Below are 20,532 nucleotides of genomic sequence, written 5' to 3'. Positions count from 1 at the left end.
TTCTCCTTTCGACACTATCCTCTGCCTCAATGTCAGTGAGACGGAGTGTCTCTCACCTGAAATTAAACACAAGGCCAGGTGCCACTCAGATCAGACCATATGTTCATCCCGCCGTCCCTTCATTCTCCCCCCCCTCTCCTTACTCCTTTTATATCTACTTTTCGGCCGTAGTTGAGTATTGTGAGGACAATTAAAAGCACCGACATTTTCCACCATGGCAGGCAGCGTATAGCTCACTACAGACAGAGGGATGTTGAATATAAATGCAGAGAGAGGAGAGAGATAATGACATGCTTCAGCTTTCTGTATTCAGAAGCACATTGGCGTATTCGTGTCTTACAATTACTTTCATGTTTTTTCTTTATAGCGTCCCTGACAAGGGGATGGTGAAGTTAATTATTCTCTGGCAGTGCAGGTGCTATTAGATAACGATTACACCACAGCTGGTAGTGGGGGTAGGGATACTACTTGTCCGGGGGTGGGGGGGGGGTAGTCAGTGTCTAGCTAATAAGGTGGTTTTCATCATTGCGGGGGTTGGGATGGGGGACACGAGGGGGAGGTTGTTCTTGGACGGTTGTACATGGCTTAGGTGAGAAGGTCTGGGAAGCGAGTCACTGGGGAGATAGACGAGGGAGACAGGGTTTAGCGACGGGGAACCTGCCTGCTGATCCCCTCTGAGAGGTCAGGAAGGCCAGACTACTGTCATGCTAATAATAGGATTTACAGTATATTGCTGCTAGTGCTAACTCTACCTCTCTGGCTCCCAAATGCTCCTCACTGTCTCAGCTTGCGAGTAAGCATTTCATTGTACTGAGTACACTACGCTGTGTCCTGGGCGAATGACAAATACACTTTGATTTGGCCCACTACCATCTTAAAATGGAAATACTGGTAATAAAACCCAATAAAGAATACAACTCAGTAAACCTCAATAAAAAGAAGAGGGAGATATTGAGAGGAGGCAGAGTGAGTGGAGGAGGAAAGCAGGTTTGTCCAATAATAATTCCTAGCCGTGTTGCATATAGCCTATTTAGAGTCCCAAATGGTGGCCCCTATTCCCTGCATAGTGCACTACTTTTGACCAGAAACCAATGGGCCCTGGTCAAAAGTAGTGCAGTAAATACTGTACCTACAGAAAGTATTCATAATAACCCTTGACACATTGTTGTGTTACAGCCTGAATTCAAAATGGATTAAAAACATGTTTTTAGAAATGTTTGCTAATTTATTTAAAATTAAATACAGAAATCTCTCATTTAAATAAGTATTCATACCCCTTTGCTATGACACTCCAAATTGAGCTTAGGCGCATACAATCTCCTTTGAACGTCCTTGAGATGTCACTACAACTTGGAGTCCACGTGTGGCCAATTCAATTGTTTGGACATGATTTAGAAAGAAACACCTGTCTATATAAGGTTCCACAGTTGACAGTGCATGTCAGAGTAGAAACTATACCATATAGAGTCCAAGGAACTGTCCATAGAGCTCCGAGGTATATTGTGATAAGGAATATATCTGTGGAAGGGTATAAAACTATTTATACAGTGTTGAACGTTTCTAAGAGCACAGCGGTGTCAATCATTGGGAAATGAAAAAAAATATGGAACTACCCAGACTGCCTAGAGCTGGCCGTCCAATCAAACTGAGCAACCGAGCAAGAAGGACCTTGGTCTGGGAGGTGACCAAGAACCCAATAACCACTCTGACAGAACTACAGAGTTCATTGGCTGAGATGGGAGAACCTGCCAGAAGGACAGTCTCTACAGCACTTTACCAACCTGGGCTTATGGTAGATGGGCCAAATGACATGTCAGCACACCTGGAGTTTACCAAAAGGCACATAAAGACATAAGGCAAAGGATTCTGTGGTCTGATGAGACAAACATTTAACTCTCTGGTCTGAATGCAAAGCGTTATGTATGGCGAAAACCATGCAGAGCTCATCACCCATCTAACACCATCCCTACCGTAAAGTATGGTGGTGGCAGCATCATGCTATGGGGATGCTTTTCAGCGGCAGGGACTGGGAGACTAAGGATAGAAGGAACAATGAATGGAGCCAAATACAGGCAAATCCTTGATAAGAACCCGCTTCAGAGAGCAAACGACCTTAGACTAGGGGGAAGATTTACGTTCTAACAGGACAATGACCCCAAGCATACAGCCAACGCAACACTGGAATGGCTTCAGAACAAGAATATTAAAGTCCTTGAGTGGCTCAGACAATCCCATTGAAAATCTGTGGAAAGGCTTGAAGATTGCTTTTCACAGCCGCTCCTCATCTAAACTTAACAGAGATTGAGAAAATCTGCAAGAAAGAACGGGAGAAAATCCCCAAATCCAGATGTGCAAAGCTGATACAGACACACCCAGGACGACTCAAAGCTGTAATCACCGCCAAAAGGTACTTCTACAAAGTATTGACTCAGGGGTCTGAACACTTACAGAACCAGTCAAAAGTTTGGACACACCTACTCATTCAAGGGTTTTTTATTTTTTACATTGTAGAATAATAGTGAAGACAACAAAACTATTGAATAACACATATAGAATCATGTAGAAACCCCAAAAAGTGTTACCTGTAAAATATATTTTATATTTGAGATTCTTCAAAGTAGCCACCCTTTGCCTTGATGACAGCTTTGCACACTCTTGGCATTCTCTCAACCAGCTTCAGGGGGAATGCTTTTCCAACATTCTTGTTCCCATATATGCTGAGCATTTGTTGGCTGCTTCTCCTTCACTCTGCGGTCCGACTCATCCCAAACCATCTCAATTGGGTTGAGGTCGGGTGATTGTGGAGGCCAGGTCATCTGATGCAGCACCATCACTCTCCTTCTTGGTCAAATAGCCCTTATACAGCCTGGAGGTGTGTTTTGGGTCATTGCCCTGTTGAAAAACAAATGGTAGTCCCACTAAACCCAAACAATAAGGGATGACGTATCATTGCAGAATGCTGTGGTTGCCATGCGGATTAAGTGTGCCTTGAATTCTAAATAAATAACAGACAGTGTCACCAGCAAAGCACCCCCACACCATCTCCTCCATGCTTCACGGTGGGAACCACACATGCGGATATCATCCGTTCACCTACTCTGCGTCTCACAAGACACAGCATTTGGAACAAAGAATGTCAAATCTGGACTCATCAGACCAAAGGACAGATTTCCACCAGTCTATTGTCTATTGCTCATGCTTCTTGGACCAAGCAAGTCTCTTCATATTGGTGTCCTGCAGTAGTGGTTTCTTTGCAGCAATTCGACCATGAAGGCCTGATTCACGCAGTCTCCTCTGATCAGTTGATGTTGAGATGTGTCTGTTACTTGAACTCTGAAGCATTTATTTTCCAAATTGACTGACCTTCATGTCTTAAAGTAATGATGGACTGTTGTTTCTCCTTGCTTATTTGAGCTGTTCTTGCCATAATATGGACTTGGTATTTTACCAAATAGGGCTATCTTCTGTATACCACCTCTACCTTGTCACAACGCAACTGATTGACTCAAACGCATTAAGGAAAGAAATTCCAGAAATTAACGTTTAACAAGGCCCACCTGTTAATTGAAATGCATTCCAGGAGACTACCTCATGAAGCTGGTTGAGAGAATGCCAAGAGTGTGCAAAGCTGTCATCAAGGCAAAGGGTGGCTACTTTGAAGTATCTCAAATCTCAAATATATTTTGATTTGTTTAACACTTTTTTGGTTACTACATGTGTTATTTCATTGTTTTTATGTCTTCACTATTATTCTACAATATAGAAAATAGTCAAAATAAAGAAAAACACTTGAATGAGTAGGAGTGTCAACTTTTGACTGGTACTGTATAAATGAGATTTCATTTTCAATAAATTTGTTGAAATTTTTTTTTTAAACATGTTTTCACTTTGTCATTATGGGATATTGTGTGTAGATGGGTAACAACAAAATGTGGAATATGTCAAGGGGTATGAATACTTTCTGAAGGCACCGTAGGCAATAGCATTCGGAATGCAATACTAGTCTGTTTCTATAGAGACTGCCGAGAGAGAACGCCTGTCATGTCACATTCTGCTCCATAAATGTCACTTGGCAGCACACCTGCTGCCTGGTTATGCTAAACAAGCTGCTCTAACTTTGATTCGAATGTGCGGGACGCGAGAGAGGGCAAAGTAACTCCGGCATGCCCCTAAGCTGTCACTCCCAACCCACCAAGACGTAGGATGATGACTAAGACACTGACTGGATGCGTCATGTATAGGGAAATATAGGAAAGCCGCCTCTGACCTTCCTCTTGGGCAAATCAACTCAAAGGGAAGTGGAGCTCACATGTCAGAGTGAGTTATTTTTTCTGTGGCACACTGTTGTGTCTGTGTGTGTGTAGTGCAGTGAGGTAGACTGCCACTTGTTCCGCCTTGTGCTCATGGAAGTGGTTGCGTCCCAAATGGGACCCGATTTTCCTACGTAGTACTAGTGCACTAATTTTGACCAGGGCCCATAAGGCTCTAGCCAATAGTGCACTACATAGGGAATAGGATGCCATTTGGGACTCAGCCAGTGTGTGCTGTTGAATGTCAGAGAGAGCACTCACCCCTGGTAGCGTCTTCTGCTCGTGCAGTGCATTCTGGGCCTTGAGGGCAGACTCTCGTTCGCAGTATGTCAGGAAGGCACAGCCTGGTGGGAGGATTGAGGGTTCATTATACCATTAAACAAAGATGGGTGCATAACACTAGGTCTATATGTGGAATGTATTAGTATTCCGTGACGCAACAATGGGCAGAGAGAAAATGCAGCAGGTTGCACTGTGACTTTTAATATTCTGTTGTAGAAAATACATGTATATAGGCTACTGAGCCTATGGAGGGGAGAAGTGACATTTTCTACAATGATACCCATTCCCTATATAGAGCACTCCTTTAACCAGATCCCTATGGGCCCTTGTCAAAAGTAGTGCACTACATACAGAATAGGGTGCCATTTGAGATGCTAACCATTGCTTCAGCTGGTACAACCACAAAGGCAAGCTGGAAGGTGCACTGATGAACTACATTTATTGCTGGCCAGAAAAGACTTAACTGCCAGTGGCCATGCACCTGTTACATTGGTCTCGTAGCCTAAATATGCTCAGTCATACAGCCTAAACAATGTCTAATGCCTGACAGCAGGAATATGTATTGTAACTAAGTATTTCCGTGCGCTCTACAGCCTAGCCTATACAGTGTAGTCTCCTCTCCCCTTACCTTTGTGCATCCCCGTGTATTTGTCCTTTATCACTGTCAACTCATAGATTTTCCCGAACTGTTCGAAGATCGGTTTCAAGTCCTTCTCCTCAAGATTCCGGGGTATCTGCCCAATGAAGAGCTTGATTGCGTCGGCCTCCTTCATTGAGACGGTGTGGATGCGGGGATGTGCGCACCGAGGATGGACACTGGAATTACGGTCAGAAGGAGCGGGGAGGACCTATAGATCTTCGGACGATGTGGAGATGACGGGCAAAGGTTTCAACTCGGTCCTGGAGACGAGGAGAGCGAGGGAAGGTGTTTAGAACACAACGACAGAGGAACAGATGAGAAGAAGAGGTCTAGTCTATTCATTTATTCTTCAAATGTATAACTACTTTCATTTTCTTTCAATGTTTTGAATAGCAGGAGCTATCACGGTCATCAGTTGGTATAGCCATGCAAAACATCTTGGAATGTTGCAATTATAATGATTTGCAATGGTTTTCCCTGTAATTGTTTGTAATCTGTCCCCGCACCAAAAAAAAAAAATATATATATCGGGAAATTGATGAGCTGATAACCTATTATTAGGTTCTGACTAACACCGTTGTTTACATGGGTACATGAATGTAAATAAAACAGACATCGAAGTACTCCTTTGTTCAAACCTCTATGGGTCTAAATTGCTTGTTTAAACCCATAGGCTATACTGTCACGTTGTGTCAACGTATAGCCTGTTTGGTCCCTTTGTCAAGATGGGGTGACGATAACAATGAATTGAACATACGTTAAGAGAACAAAATCATCACCTACTATTCCTCCGTGATCCTCTCTCCTTCGTCTCGCGGTTAGTTGAGAGCAGAATCACCCGTTCTCCTCTGTCCCTTGTCAAATCGGGTTTATTTTCGGTTTCTGTCTATTCTCCTGTTCAATTAATTTCTCTAATGTAGGACCCCTTTGAATCCGTGCCTTGACAAGTTACCCCCAAAAGAGCGCACCTAACAAATCCAAGCGGCGACGTCCTTTATCCATAAACATGAGCGTGTGATGCTTGATCTCGTAGTTTTGTTTGTGTTATTTGTATACAAACCCGGTTTCCCACTCTAAATACACACAAATTTGGATTTTCGAAAAAAATGACAACCTCTTCTGGATTTTTCAAGCGGTTTGTGGTTATAATAAACGGCTCCCTATGATCCAACACAGGAAATGGTAGACTATTGCTGCCGCTCGCTCCCGCGTTGGCTGGCTCTGTCTGTGTACTCCGTTGCCTTTGACGTCGTAAACCGGTGTCTCCCTCCCTGTCGATCTATATGCTTGCTCCCTTAGGTTGTAACAAGCCGTGATGTCTGCCGTAAGGAAGCGTCTAAGAATTCTACCAGGACTGGTCTTAAGACACATTTCCTCCATTCTCAATTTTTCTTGACTGTGCAGAATAAGACAACATAATGATACAAAATCGATTACTTAATCGTATAATACTTAACATTTATTGGACGTAAATGATAGATTGTGAGAGGGATTTTTTGTTTTGACATGTTTTCGTCCTTCATTTTAGCCATGCACTTTTTGACGGTGCCTGACATCAAGGGATACAAGCAAATCTGTCTTTTGTTCTAGTAGTGAGAGCTGACCGCGGTGCTGAAATGGTTGTAGATGCGGTCGCTGACTGAAACTTCGATTGGCAAAAAGAAAATGAAAACAAAATCTCTTTAAATTTGACATATTTCATAATAAATGTCATTTGAATGGTTCTGCTGCACACACCCACTTTACCCTCAATGAGCGAACATGTAAACAATAGGCCCACATGACAGCATTCACTTATGCGCACATACCCAATCATGGCACTTTAAATAAACACGTACAGTACAAGATTTTCTCACAATGAAAAACAGATACTTGTATGAGCTCTTGCCGAAAACCACATTGGGTTTATCCCAGTTCTAAATAGCCAGTGGTGTTTTAATCTTTTTTTTCCTCAAAAAATATTGTACCCAACCCAAACCATTTCTTAAATTTGCCATCTATCATCCCTCCTTAAATCATATCCCCACTTCCATCCCAACGCACATGCATGGATAACGCACATGCATGGACTAAGATCTTTAGACTAAACTTGAGTTGATCTTCCTCATCTTGATGATACAATACAATGGTTGACATTTAGAAAATAGTTGAAATTGGCAGGTGATTATTTCAGATGGTGCATGTCAATAGACAAGTTAGGCTTAGTGCTTGACTTGAGCAGGGGCTCACTTGAGCTGAGTACCTGCACCTCACATTTTCTACTGCTTGAGCTCCTGTTCCTCTTATAAAATATAAGCTCAAAAGTATTGTGGTGCTCTTGCACCTACATATAAACAGTACCAGCATCCAAAATGAGTACCGGAACCTATTTCAGTCCAAGTCAAGCACTGGTTAGACTAGCTGACCAACGACATTTGGCAACCATTTCCAGAAAGCCACTACGATGGCATGTTATGTACATAATTATTATCTCTTTGTCAATTGTATTATTTCACTGTTGATGAAAGAGAAACCTGAGAGCACTACGGATTGTAGTTTTTCATTATATTACAATCACATTAAAAAGGGATATTTTACTCCGGGAAAACGTATTTTGCTAATTTGTCTGCTGTTAATACGCTCCAAAAAATAGTGCATGTCAGCGATGACATTTTCAAGATAGAACACTTTCTGTAAAAGTGTGATCTATCCAACGAATACCTAGACTGTCACTCACTGTGCCTCATAATGCATCAACAATGGACATGTCAGTTTAAAGTTTATGCAAAAGATACAAGTAACTGAGCAATAAAAAGAGTTATAATAAATATTGTATTGTGTAAAGAGAAGCATACATGTTATTATTGCTTTTATTGTAATCAAATCTGTTAATTAACTTCTTTGGGGTACCCCCCCCTTCTCAATTTCCGCCTAAAGACATACCCTAATCTAACTGCCTGTAGCTCAGGCCCAGAAGCAAGGATATGCATATTCTTGGTATCATTTGAAAGGAAACACTCTGAATTTTGTGGAAATGTGAATTGAATGAAGGAGAATATAACACAATAGATCTGGTAGAAGAAAATACAAGGAAATAAACATACGTTTTCTGTTTTTTATTGTTGCTGCATCATCTTTCAAATGACCAAGAACAGCCAAACATACAGACAGGATGCTGTGGATGATTTGAATGAAGAACATAAGATGGCAACAATAGCTGAGCAAAGTTTTAGACAGATAACTTCAAAAATGAGCGAGCTATATGACATTGAGCATGAAGTCACCCAGGTGTCCCACACAAATGTACCCAAATGTACCCAAGTGGCCGAATTGGTACAGTGATACATTTTGAAGGAAATAACTATATACAAAATACATAAATGCTATTCTAACACACCCCCAAAAAATAAATAAATATATATGAAAAAATATATAAACAAATAATAAACAAACAAATAACAAGGGTAACTATTTACACATTTTCTATTTACAATATTGTGAAGACCCTCAGTCCTCTACACAATATTGTGCTGCTGGTGCCATGGCCCATAGCAGTCTCTTTCTGCTGTAAAGCAGAGGCTTACTGAACAGGTGGTGCAGGTGATGGGGCATTTCCTGTGACAAAGGGCACAACGACGTCTCCCTACTGTGCCATTTTTGTCCTGAGGCACATTCATGCCTGCAGAGATGAATCTGGGCAGGTGAACACCACTGGTTGGAGCAGAAGGTGTTGCAGTGGACTTGCTGTAGCTAGCAAGTTCCTGGATGAGCAGCTCCCTGAAGGCTAGCTGTGAGATGGGGGGCTGTCTCTATCAATTTCCTTTATAATTTGGGTTAAATCTGTATACCTAGACTTTGTTTTAGCTTTTCCTGATTTATTCGCCATAGTTTAAATATATAAACTTGTTGAAAATGCTATTGAATATGTACTGCTATGCGTAACACTCGTGGCTCCGTCAAGTAGGATTTGCAATGGCGAATGAACCTCTTTTACGCCAGAGTTTACGACAAAGGCTGGTCTTCGAACGTATAACCATTACATATTGCCGTTTACCTCAGCTCATTGGCTATCTTCCAAGCTAGATTTCAAGATGATCAGTGGTCATTGGGCCAAAATACAGTCAATCAACGATAGACCGGTCCTACCATTGGTGCGCAATGAGGTCATTGATTGGTGTCTTCAAATCGGTTTGTTTCGGTCAATACGTCCCGGGAAAAGAACCATCATGTATGGTTGTGTTAGTAACAACCAGAGAATTGCAATGAAACCAACCATGACTGGATAAACGTTTGTTTAGTGTGTGTAATTACCACGAACGCTTCGTCCAAAGTTGAATGTGACGGAAATCACGACGCAACCGGTTTACAAATGTTTCATGTTAGGCTATAAAAATGTATTTTATCAAACAAAACGAACATTCACTGTGTAGTTAGGACACTTGGCATTGCCACCAGAGGAAGATCTTCAATGGTAAGCGATTTATTTTATTGTTATTTCTGACTTTCGTGACGCTAATGCTTGGTTGGAAAATGCTAGTAATACTTGTGTGTGTGTGTGGGGCGCCGTCCTCCAAAAAAATCGCATGTTTGCTTTTGCAGTAAACCTTTTTGAAATCTGACACAGCGGCTGGATTAATAAGACGTTCATCTTTTAAATGATGTAAGATACATGTATTTACAAGAATGTTTAATACAACGAATGGTGTATTTAAAATGTTAGCTCTCTGCAGTTTCACCGGATGTTGGCCTGGTGGCACGTTAGCGTCTCACCTACCCTAGAGAAGTTAAAAAACATGGTTTAAATGTACAGAATCTTCCAAAGTAGAATACTGTGTGTGTGTGTGCGCGCGTGTGTGCGAAACAGAGAGCTTAACCTGTCTGGCCTCGTGTTTGCGGCACCACGCTCACTCATTCTGGCTGTACTTACTGTCCCTGGCTAAGTGGCATGTCCTTTAGCCGTCTCTCAACCACTCTGCTCCCCTCTGGTTCTCCTCCTCACGCTCACAGCCCTCACCTCTCTCCTCAAGAGACATTCAAAGAGATGGGACAAGGTTACACACAGCAAATCAGTCATAACAATACAGCCAGTTGGCCAGTTGAGCTTAGTAGGTATACATTAGGCTGTCCCCCCAATGGGACCCTATTCCATTTATAGTAACCTCATTCCAAGGCTATTGCGCACATCGCATATGAACCTGGGATATCAACGATGCAAAGTGGGCCTAGTGTGAATGATCATACAATTCTATGGGAGTGACTTATTGAGTAAAGTATTTGTCATCATTTAACTTTAGCGAATCACACGACCGCGAGGCGTTGCTCCAAATGGAGGCATGACCCGGGCAGGAACTTGTGCCAGTGTGCTAGCAAAGACAGAACTTCCAGCTCGCTAATTAGCAAAGAACATAGCTAGCTAGCCAGCCAATGGCTTCACAGAGAAGAAAGCCTACACCATTAAAATCTGTGGTCGATGTGTGTCGCGTGGGTGGGACTATCCCAATAAGAGTTACAATCTCTTTATTGCCAAGACATCAGACCGATACAACCAAAGATTGTCTATTATATTGACAAGATAGTAGATATACCACTCCAGCAATGGAAATACATGGAAGGCAGGGGGGGAGGAAGCCTGATCAGGTGGGATCATTCTAGCCAATGAAAAAGGAGATAAGTGTGTGAAGAGGCCATAGAGCTAGATAGAGGACTCATCTTTGTAGCTGTGTTATTATAGCGCCATTGAGGCGATCTTTATTGGCTCAGAGGATTCCCCACCCATGGTGGAATTGTGGAAGCCTTCAATGGCTGTGTCCATGTTAAAACGGTGAGGGCAGTGTCCATGTTAAAACATTTTTCCCCCCAAAGTTGCCGAAATGCCATTCGTAACAACCTAACCATTACTAGACTTATATTAGATCAAATAAGCCTCATGTAGCAAATTAGCAATACAAATTGTTATTGTTGACCAAATTCGACACTCATTTACCTCCATACAAAAATTACTCAACTTGTGGGCTTATTTTTCATGGACAGATTTTGGGAGGATTAAAACCTTTCGCTTCGCCTCTTCCTCTCTGATACGACAGAGGTGCAAAAGACACATGGGGGAAGCTGTAGTGGGAGATGATTGGTTGGTAGATTAAGCCAATGCCTATCACGCCGGGAGTTTCACGTCTTTCTTATTGGCTAACGAAGGCCTAGTTTGACGTATTGGTCCACTAGACCTTCCATGCATTTGGGCAGAAGTGTCTGGGAACGAGATTACCTATATAGTGCACTACTTTTGACCAGGGTGCCATTTGGGAAGCAGCCTTAGTCAATCATACCACCACCTTGACAATAACATTGTGGTTCTTCTCAAATAAGACATTGCACCACTAGAGGGTGCTTGAATAACAACGTACAGTATTTTGACTTAAATTGTTTCACAAACCTGAGGAAATAAAATTACTTTCCTCAACTAAATTATGGCCAACACAAGGCCAGTCATACATGGGAGATTTCCCAGACACAGATTATGCCTAATCCTGGACTCACAAGCATTTTCAATAGAGATTCTCACTTGAGCTAGAATTTTAGACCATTAGGATGAATCTGTGTCAGAGAAACTTCCCTGTATTTAGTACTTCTTTGGCGGTGTTAAAGGTTTTATTACCCTGGTTTAGTGGACGTTGAGATAATATCAGTCCTTGTTGTCTTGTCACTCATGCCAGCAGTTTCCCACTCCTTACACAGGTTCCCATATCAGTCATCCAGGTTACTGTGAACAGGAAAGATGGAAAGAAAATAGGTATTAGAACAGAGTAAGGTGAGGGAAAAATCAATAAAGCACCTAAAAATAGAACAATTCCCGAGAAATTAAGATAACCATTATCATAGTAAGGGCAAATGCACAGATCAGAGCTGGACATCACTTCACAGTTCTTTTATGAAAACAAAATCCCACAAGTTTTACACCTTTTAGCAATCTGTAGGGCTACCTACAGATGAAAATGTCAGAGGGATGCATTTAATTTAGTTAAATAAAATGTTAAATAAAATATACAAAATGTTTTTTTTTTTAAACATTTTTGTTCTTTGATGGTATGCACACTTAGTGTGGCTATAACATTCAAATATCAATTTCTTTACTCTATCGTTTTCCATTCAACATTAGTAACAACGTCACTATTTTGTCGGGTATTATCCTGTACCTATATTTGTCCTATATCTTTCATCTTCGTGCGTCAATCCCTTTCCTGAATGTGCCAGCACCTGGGCCACGTTCAGTTGCAAAACGTTCTTGAACGTTGCACATAGAAATTCAATGAATAGGGCCGACTTGATTCCTTAAATCTACATGTCGGAGTGTAGCCATGTCTGTCCAACATAGAAATTTGCTATCTGAACGTTACAAAACGTTGCGTCCTGCTGAACACGCCCCTGACCTGCACAGTTCGAAAACGCGCACATGAAAAGCATTTTTTTGTTGCAAGGTTCTGCGCACTGATTGTATACAACTTAAAACATTCGTCAATACCTTAAAATTACAATGCGGGGCTCTAACGATGAGCGGGGAAACGTCCCATGCTCTCGTCAGATAAGGAGGCACTTATGAATAGGCAACAAACGGTAAGGTACACGTAAACCAATACCGTAACAAACGCGGTGTGCTTTTTATATCACTTCACTTTTACATTTAAAACACTATGCTGCGTGTCTCAAATTGCTCAGATGTTATCCGACCGTTCTTCCGATTAGACTATGTTCTTACTGCGAGACAAATGCCTATGAGAACCTTTACTGACATCTAGCGCCCGAGTACTGAACATTGCCCACGTTTGTATGTATACAACATACACATCTACAGTATGTCTAATATTACCCTAAACTAAAATTTTGATTACCATTTTATATAGGCCTACGTGATCCCGATTATTACTTATAGCAAAACGGAAAAAAACGTTTTCACATAGTGGTCAGGGACGACACACTGGGATGCATTTTGCAATATGTAAAAGGATCACATAGTTTGGTTGTTTTTTTATGTGTAGATCCCCTTACTGAAAAAATCCTCAAAATTATACAATGATCTTGTCTATTTTCAATTAACTTTTAAAAAAATACTTCAATTACATTTCAATAAATGTCTTCATTACATATTATTCAGTGGTGTAAAGTACTTAAGTAGTATTTGGGGGCATCTGTACTTTACTACTTATATTTTTGACAACTTGTACTTTTACTACATTCCTAAAGAAAATAATGTACTTTTTATTCCCTACATTTCCCCGACACCCAAAAGTACTCGTTACATTTTGAATACTTAGCAGGACAAGAAAATTGTCAAATTCATCACATTTATCAAGAGGTCATCCCTACTGCCTCTGATCTGGCGGACTCACTAGACACACATGCTTAATTTGTAAATTATTTGAGTGATTGGCTATCCGTAAATAAAATTTAAAAAACAAGAATGATGGTCTGGTTTGCTTAATATAAGACATTTGAAATGATTTACACTTTCACTTTTTGATTAAATATGTTTTAGCAATTAGCTACTTTTGACACAAGTATATTTAAAACCAAATACTTTTGACTTTTACTCAAGTAGAATTTTACTGGGTGGCTCACTTTACCTTGAGTCATTTTCTATTAAAAAAAATGTCTTTACTTTTACTGAAGTATGAAAATTGAGTACTTTTTACACCACAGATGATTCCCGCAATATTTATTCAAAGCCTACTCAGACATATTAGCTCCGACACAATTTCAGTGTTTGGTTTATTTTGGTATTGTAAAGAATCATGTCATAGATAATGTATTCTATTGAAGTCATGGTCAAGGCCAGAATTTAAAACTAGCACTGCAGAACTGGCTGCAAGTAATTTAAATGACAAAACTGATCAAAGCTCATCTTTCTAGTAAAGCATAAGAGCACTGCAACATTACTGAGGATCTGCAAGACTCATAAAGCGTGTCAGAGTAGTGGTGCTAATCTAGGATCAGTTTCCCCAGGTCCATTCTTGTGATCTAAACTGATTCTAAGCACTCCTACATATGACCCCAGGCCTATAAGTATTATTTTCAAGGAAGCATAGTGATGCAGGCCATGGGTGATGGCCGTTCTCTAATAGTAAGCACAGGCAGCGAAAACTTAAACCGAAGGCAGGGCATTGTCTAGTCCTGTTTAGGTAACCTTAATTAAGGTCCTTCACTAACCATTCATTATTTAACATAAGTTACTGTTCACAAACATCTAGGAACAGCAGATCCAGCTGTTTTTGGATGTACTTTTAATTTCTAAATTGACTGACAATTCAATCTGGGTCCATGTGTATCAAGTGTCTCAGAGTAGGAGTACTGATCTAGGATCAGGTCAACTGTCCATAAAATCTTTCTTATTGTGATCAAAAATGGCAAAACCTATCCTAAATCCACACTCCTACTCTGAGATGCTTTATGAATAAAGCCCCTGATCTAAATGCCAATCAACAGGTCAATCTAACCAACCATGTATTAACATTCTGTATCACTTGTTTTACATTGCCCTCTGTAATCAGCATTTTTTCCTTCTTTCGGCTCTATACTCCAAAAGTTTGGATTGGAAATCAAACAATGACTATGAGGTTAAAGTGCATACGGTCAGCTTTAGTTTGAGGTTTCATCCCTATCGGGTGAACCGTTTAGAAATTACAGCACTTTTTGTACATAGTCCCCCAATAGGGTACCAATAGTATTTGGACAAATTCACCTATGCGTATTAAAAGTAGTCAAAAGTTCAGTATTTGGCCCCATATTCCTAGCAAGCAATGATTACACCAAGCTGTACTCAAATTGTTGGATGATATTTGTGCGTCTAACTATCCATAATCATGGTAGCATCCACAATGTATTAGTGTTTACAAACATATTCTATTCTTATTTACCATTAATTACTATTGGGCAGAAAATAAATCTGAAACAACCATAACAATAATCTAATTCATCCAACACGTTTGTAGGGTCACACATTTGATGTAATCATTGTGTGCTTGGAATATGCGACCAAATACTAAAATTGACTACTTTAACACGTGAATTTGTCCCAATACTTTTGGCCCCCTATAATGGGAGTGGACTATGTACAAAAAGTGCGTTAATTTCTAAATGGTTCATCTGATATGGATAAAAATAACCTCAAATTAAAGCTGACAATCTACACTTTAACCTCATAGTCGTTGTATACTTTCAAATACAAAAGTGCTGGAGAACAGAGCCAAACGTAGAACAAATTGTTCACTGTCCCAATAATTACAGAGGGCACTATATATCTTTGTGACAGGTCAGTGAATGTTTGCACTGTGGTCACAGAATAAGTCTCCCGGTGTGTCTCAACCATTTTGTATCAGGCACCAGTGGGCTACTCCTACATGGCCACGAGCTCAAATCTAATTTCTAAACCTCCCATTCTAAAGTAAATGAATTACGCAGCACGTTGCATGGCAACAGATGTGAATCACTTTGGCTATTCGCTTCCTACAGTACACCAGATGACTACGCACTTACATTTCTCTGTTAGATTTTTGTTTAGTGCATGGGCATCATGGTTGGGGTCAGTTAGAACAGAAACAGAAGTCAACAAACCCAGGAAATGATTTGAATTTAAATCCAAACATTTTTTTCAAACATATACCACCTCCCTTTCAATATAGAGAAGTAATTGAAAATAGCTTCTCAATAATGCATTTTTTATTGAATTGGAACATCAGTTTACAACTTGAATTGACCACAACCCCGAGGGGCATCAATGTTATTGTGGAAGTGGTGATGGGAAGGAATCATGGTGGAAGAATTAAAGGCAAACATGACTCAGGCGAGAGGCATTTCCCAAGACTGAGAAAGAAAGTAACCTCCCGATGCGGTTTTCAAACTCAGGTTTTTATTAAAGCCAGTACAAGTAAAAGATAGTTGAAGACGGAAAGTGGAGTTTCTTGATCCAGCTCCAAAATGAACTTTTCTTCTTTGTCGTTTAGGGGCAACAAAAATATCACCCCCCCTCAAAGCCCTGTTTTATTCTATTACCCCTGTGCTGGTGTCATCCTTCTCTGAGAAATGAGAGAAGTGATGACACAGCCAGTAAAGGGTTAACAATTATAAATAATATTCAAAGTCATAACATTTATGGAATTTATCATTGTCCCCCAGCTACACAAACGGATATTGTAGAAGAACATAATATTACGTTTACATTCTCTTTGTGTCTACTTACATAAAATGTAGTGTAAACAAAAAGAGACAACGTAGGAGCAATCATCTCGGGTGTTGGGATCTCGGTTAGGTCTTTGCAAAGGGAAAGTAGACCTCAACTTTTAATTGAAAAACGACAAGAAGAGAAACATAGCAGTAACTACCTTTCTCTGACACTTAAGCCTACTTTGCAGAAGAACAACGTCTTAAAATGCAGTTTAAATAATGAACAGTAGTCTTAGATGTAACTCACGCTAACGCATGCACACAAGCATATATGCAAGCTTAGAGCTAATTCAGAGGGGGAAATTAACTAAAGATTTAATGCAACGTTTTATACTCAAACAAATATGAGAACAATAATCAAACTGAATTATATATCCACCTCTTATCTTCTTTTATTCCGCTGCGTCTCCGTTGTTCAGGCCGACCTCTCCATTCGCTCTTTCTCCAGATCCATGTATCTACGTCTTCACTCATCCTCTCTTCGATTCCTTAAGATCCTCCCAATTTACACCTCCACTTCTCCTTCAAATGTACTCATCTATTCCCCTTCCTACTCAGGCCTCTTCTCCGCTCCCCTTGTTGGTTTAAAAGTACACCTGAAGTCTTCAGCTTCTTTCCCCAACTAATTTCTTATCCACCCTCCATGTGTCACGTCGCCTGCCTCAATGACATTCCGGTAGACTAAGCACTAATTTGATGTGAACCAAGTCAGCTGACAAGTCAGAACCGTGGAGGTAGGTGTGGTCTTTTGGGGGGAAAGAACGGACCACCTGGTCCCCCACCTCTGGGGTGTCCACCGAAAGGAGGCCCAGGCCGTTTCCCCCTGAACATGGGGCTACGGAGAGGTGGGCGTGGGGGTCCCCGCGGGAGGCCTCTCAGGTGTGGATGGCGAGCTAGGTGGAGAGGATGGGGAGGCAGGGGCATGTGGTCAGGGTGGTGCAGGTTCATGTGAGGGGGAAGGGGGTGTCTGTGACCATATGGAGGGGAAGGGCTGCGTAGAGGGTAGTTATAGTAGTAAGGGTCTTCTGAGGGAGAGAGGGGGGGAGTGAGGCGCTCTCTGACTCTATAAGGATAATGAGGATCGTCTACAGGTAGATGGTGGAAATCGTCTGGGTGATAATAGCGATCGTCTGGGTGACAGAGATCGTGAGGGTGCCGGCGGAGGTCCCCGGGATGGCGATGGAAGTCGTCAAGGTGATGCAGGTTGTCAGGCTGACGGAGTAGATCGGAGTGGCCGTGGAGGTCATCTGGGTGACGGCGAAAGTCATCAGGGTGATAGGGGTCACTGATAATCACCGGACCACCCAATGTACGGACGCCCGCCCTGTCATCCTCAATCTCAGGGTTTGGTGAAGTTCCCTCCACAGGCACCATCACAGACGCGGGCGGGCCCTGGTAGTCCTGCGGTGGGGCTGGTATCCCAGGGAAGGGCGGTGGGGGCAGCTGGGGAATGGGGGGCAGAGGGCTGTTGAGGAAGCTTGAGGGGTTGGCCCCCTGTTGGAAAGGCAGAGCATGAGGATCCCTTGTTTGGTAGGGCTGCGTCTGCCCCTCCCCCTGGTATGCATACAGTCCTGACATGGGGGTTTTGCCATCTCCTGCACCTGAGGCAGCCATGTTGTGGTTGCTGGGATGCAGGGCCTGTCCCTCTGGGTAGGGATTACCATACCATCCTCCTTCACTCACGTCGGCATTTGGCCCTGCCGGAGGCCCTCCTGGTGTGTTACTGAGTAACCCCTCCCCAAGGGTTGGGGCTGACACCTGTGTCGTGATGGGCTGGTAATGGGCCAATCCAGACTCTCTGAGAGAAGGCGCTATTCCATGCATCTCTTCCTTCCCTTCATAAGGCAACTGGTGGTACCCTTGACCATTAGGCACTCCTGGACGTAGTCCTAAATGGCCATGAGTGTTGTTGGGATCCTGCCAGGCTTGGTTATGGCAGGCAGTTGGAGACAGAGACAGGCTGCCATCTTCTGGTTTAGGAACCCCAGAGACCTGACCTTGTTTGGCCAGGAAGGGCTCTGCTCCTACCGGAGTATCCATGATCTCATCCAGGGTGGGGGTGCCTCCTCCGGCCTCGTCCCGTACCGGAGTGCCCCCCATGGTCTCTGTACACGCTAAGGGGCTGAGGTTGCTGCCTCCCGCTTGGACGGCCACGCTAGCCAAGCCCAGGTTAAAGGCATTAAAGCCAGGATTACCCTGCAGGAAGCTGTGGATCTTGGACTCCAGGCTGGAAGCGGAAGGTTTTTCTTCCTTCTCCTGCTCCAGGACCAGCCCTCTATGAGGGCCGATGGCTAGAGGCAGTGTGGACTGGGGAAGGGACGCTGCCTGAGGGACGGCGGTGGTGTTCCCCACTGCAGGGGCTGATGGGGTTGGTTCGAGCGTAGAGGTGGTGAGAGGAAGGCCTCGAGAGGGTACTGTAGGGGTGGAGGCAGAGGGAGAGAGCTTGCCTGTACTGGGGGAGTTTGAGGAGAGGTTTCCCGCTGGACTGTTCAGACGAGTGGAGAGGCCTAAGGAGAAGACGCGTGTTAAAATGTGTGTGTTAAAATACATGACAACTATGAATAGCGAACTCCATTGTACGAATCTGAATGATTCTCACCCAGTACAATAAAATAAGTGATAGCAGAATAAAGATTTACACTCCCCGTCTGTCACCACCATTGCTACTCAAATAGCAGTCAACAAGAACAACGATATCCAAATGTGCACATCACATTTCCAAATCATAAAATGTGTGACAGTGTCAACGTTTATGATCACTAGGTTTGATGTACAGTTCGTTACAAGACGATATGGCGCCATACCCTGGGTTGTTCTGAGCAGAATAAGCCTGTTTGTGAAGAAGGTTGAAGAAGCACAAGCAACAGAATGCACTCACGACTCCTTTCTTTGCACACCAATTACAAACCCCGTTTCTCTGATTTGCCTTGTGAAAGCTTAACATTAAGACCGCATTTTATCACTTAGCTAGCCATGTTGGCAATAGAACAAGCTTTCAAAAATGCCCACCTGACCCAGATTGCGATTTATAATGGACCGTTTTTTGGATTGCGTAAATAACAACCGTAATTGTGTGATGGCGGTGATGCAGGGTTGTCCCCCAAACAAAACAACTAGAAGTGTGCTTGCTCTAGTTCCTCGACGGCAAAGCTAGAAGAGCTAAAAATAATAATAATAACTACTTATAGCTGAAGACGGAGTCATTAAAGTTCATTGAAATTGCATAGGAACTCTGTGGCTACTTGGAGACACCAGTTAGTCCTCTCACTCAAATCCTTGTAATTTTGTTGCCTTATGTTGCACCAACCTAACATTTTGCAGGAATAGTCTTATGCTACTGAATGAATCCAGGGTATTTTCAGATCTTGTTATCAACAAATGCGACAAAAAGCACAGCAAAATCAACAGTGTAATGTTTGGCTTCAGTCTTGTGTCAGGTGAACTGTTGTGTACTCACCTTTGGTCTAATAATTTTCCCATTGAAAGAGAACAGTTTGGAGACAATTGCTACCATGGTTATGCATTTCATATTTCTTCGGGAAGAAACATTTGAATGTAGTCCTATTCATATAGGCCAATTCCCACAAGGGTTAAAGGGCAACTCAATACAACAGCCAACTTTTCTGGTTGAAAATAGCCTGTTTATTTTATTTAACTATGCAAGTCAGTAAAGAACAAATTATTGTTTACAATGAGGGCCTACCTCGGCCGAAACCTAACGACACTGGGCCAATTGTGCACCGTCCTATGGGACTCCCAATCACGGCCGGTTGTGATACAGCCTGGAATCGAGCCAGGGTATGTAGTGATGCCTCTAGCACTGAGATACAGTGCCTTAGTGCTCCCGAGTGGCGCAGCGGTGTGTGGCCTCAATATTAGTCAGAAACATTTATTCCAGTGCCAAAATTGACAAAAAAAGTGTAAGAAGTCAGTATATTCCAAAACTGAGTTGTGAGATTTGTGTAACTGAGTTAGGGACAAATTACATGGGGTTGTACTTGGGTTTTGATACACGGGATTGTTACGGCTAAGGAAAATTGTCATGCATGGACAAACAGTTATGCGGATTGTACTGTATCCTCCCCATAAAAGATACATACTTGCCCACAT

At 42.2% G+C, this 20,532-nt stretch overlaps 1 protein-coding gene across 11 annotated transcripts in view; it reads right to left on the bottom strand.

Moving 5' to 3' along the window:
• Window positions 1–20,532, bottom strand: part of LOC120027507 (CUGBP Elav-like family member 3) — a 61,071-nt gene that overhangs the window by 13,015 nt on the left and 27,524 nt on the right. For 2 of the 11 annotated variants that reach the window (XM_038972468.1, XM_038972469.1), the window contains exons 1-4: window positions 16,802–17,137; window positions 10,139–11,968; window positions 5,221–5,492; window positions 4,572–4,654 (exon numbers count right to left, since the gene is read on the bottom strand). In XM_038972468.1, the coding sequence (XP_038828396.1) occupies window positions 4,572–4,654; window positions 5,221–5,365 (228 nt within the window). In that variant the 5' untranslated portion in view covers window positions 5,366–5,492; window positions 10,139–11,968; window positions 16,802–17,137. Of the gene's footprint in view, window positions 1–4,571; window positions 4,655–5,220; window positions 5,493–9,912; window positions 11,969–16,801; window positions 18,930–20,532 lie in introns of those variants that run through there. The other 9 variants (XM_038972458.1, XM_038972462.1, XM_038972460.1 and 6 more) reach the window with 8 other exon arrangements.

This window comes from Salvelinus namaycush, chromosome 32 (genome assembly GCF_016432855.1).
Source record: "Salvelinus namaycush isolate Seneca chromosome 32, SaNama_1.0, whole genome shotgun sequence".
Classification (NCBI taxonomy): domain Eukaryota; kingdom Metazoa; phylum Chordata; class Actinopteri; order Salmoniformes; family Salmonidae; genus Salvelinus; species Salvelinus namaycush.
The sequence above is the reverse complement of the archived record's forward strand: the minus strand, read 5'-3'. Positions and strand labels throughout refer to the sequence as shown.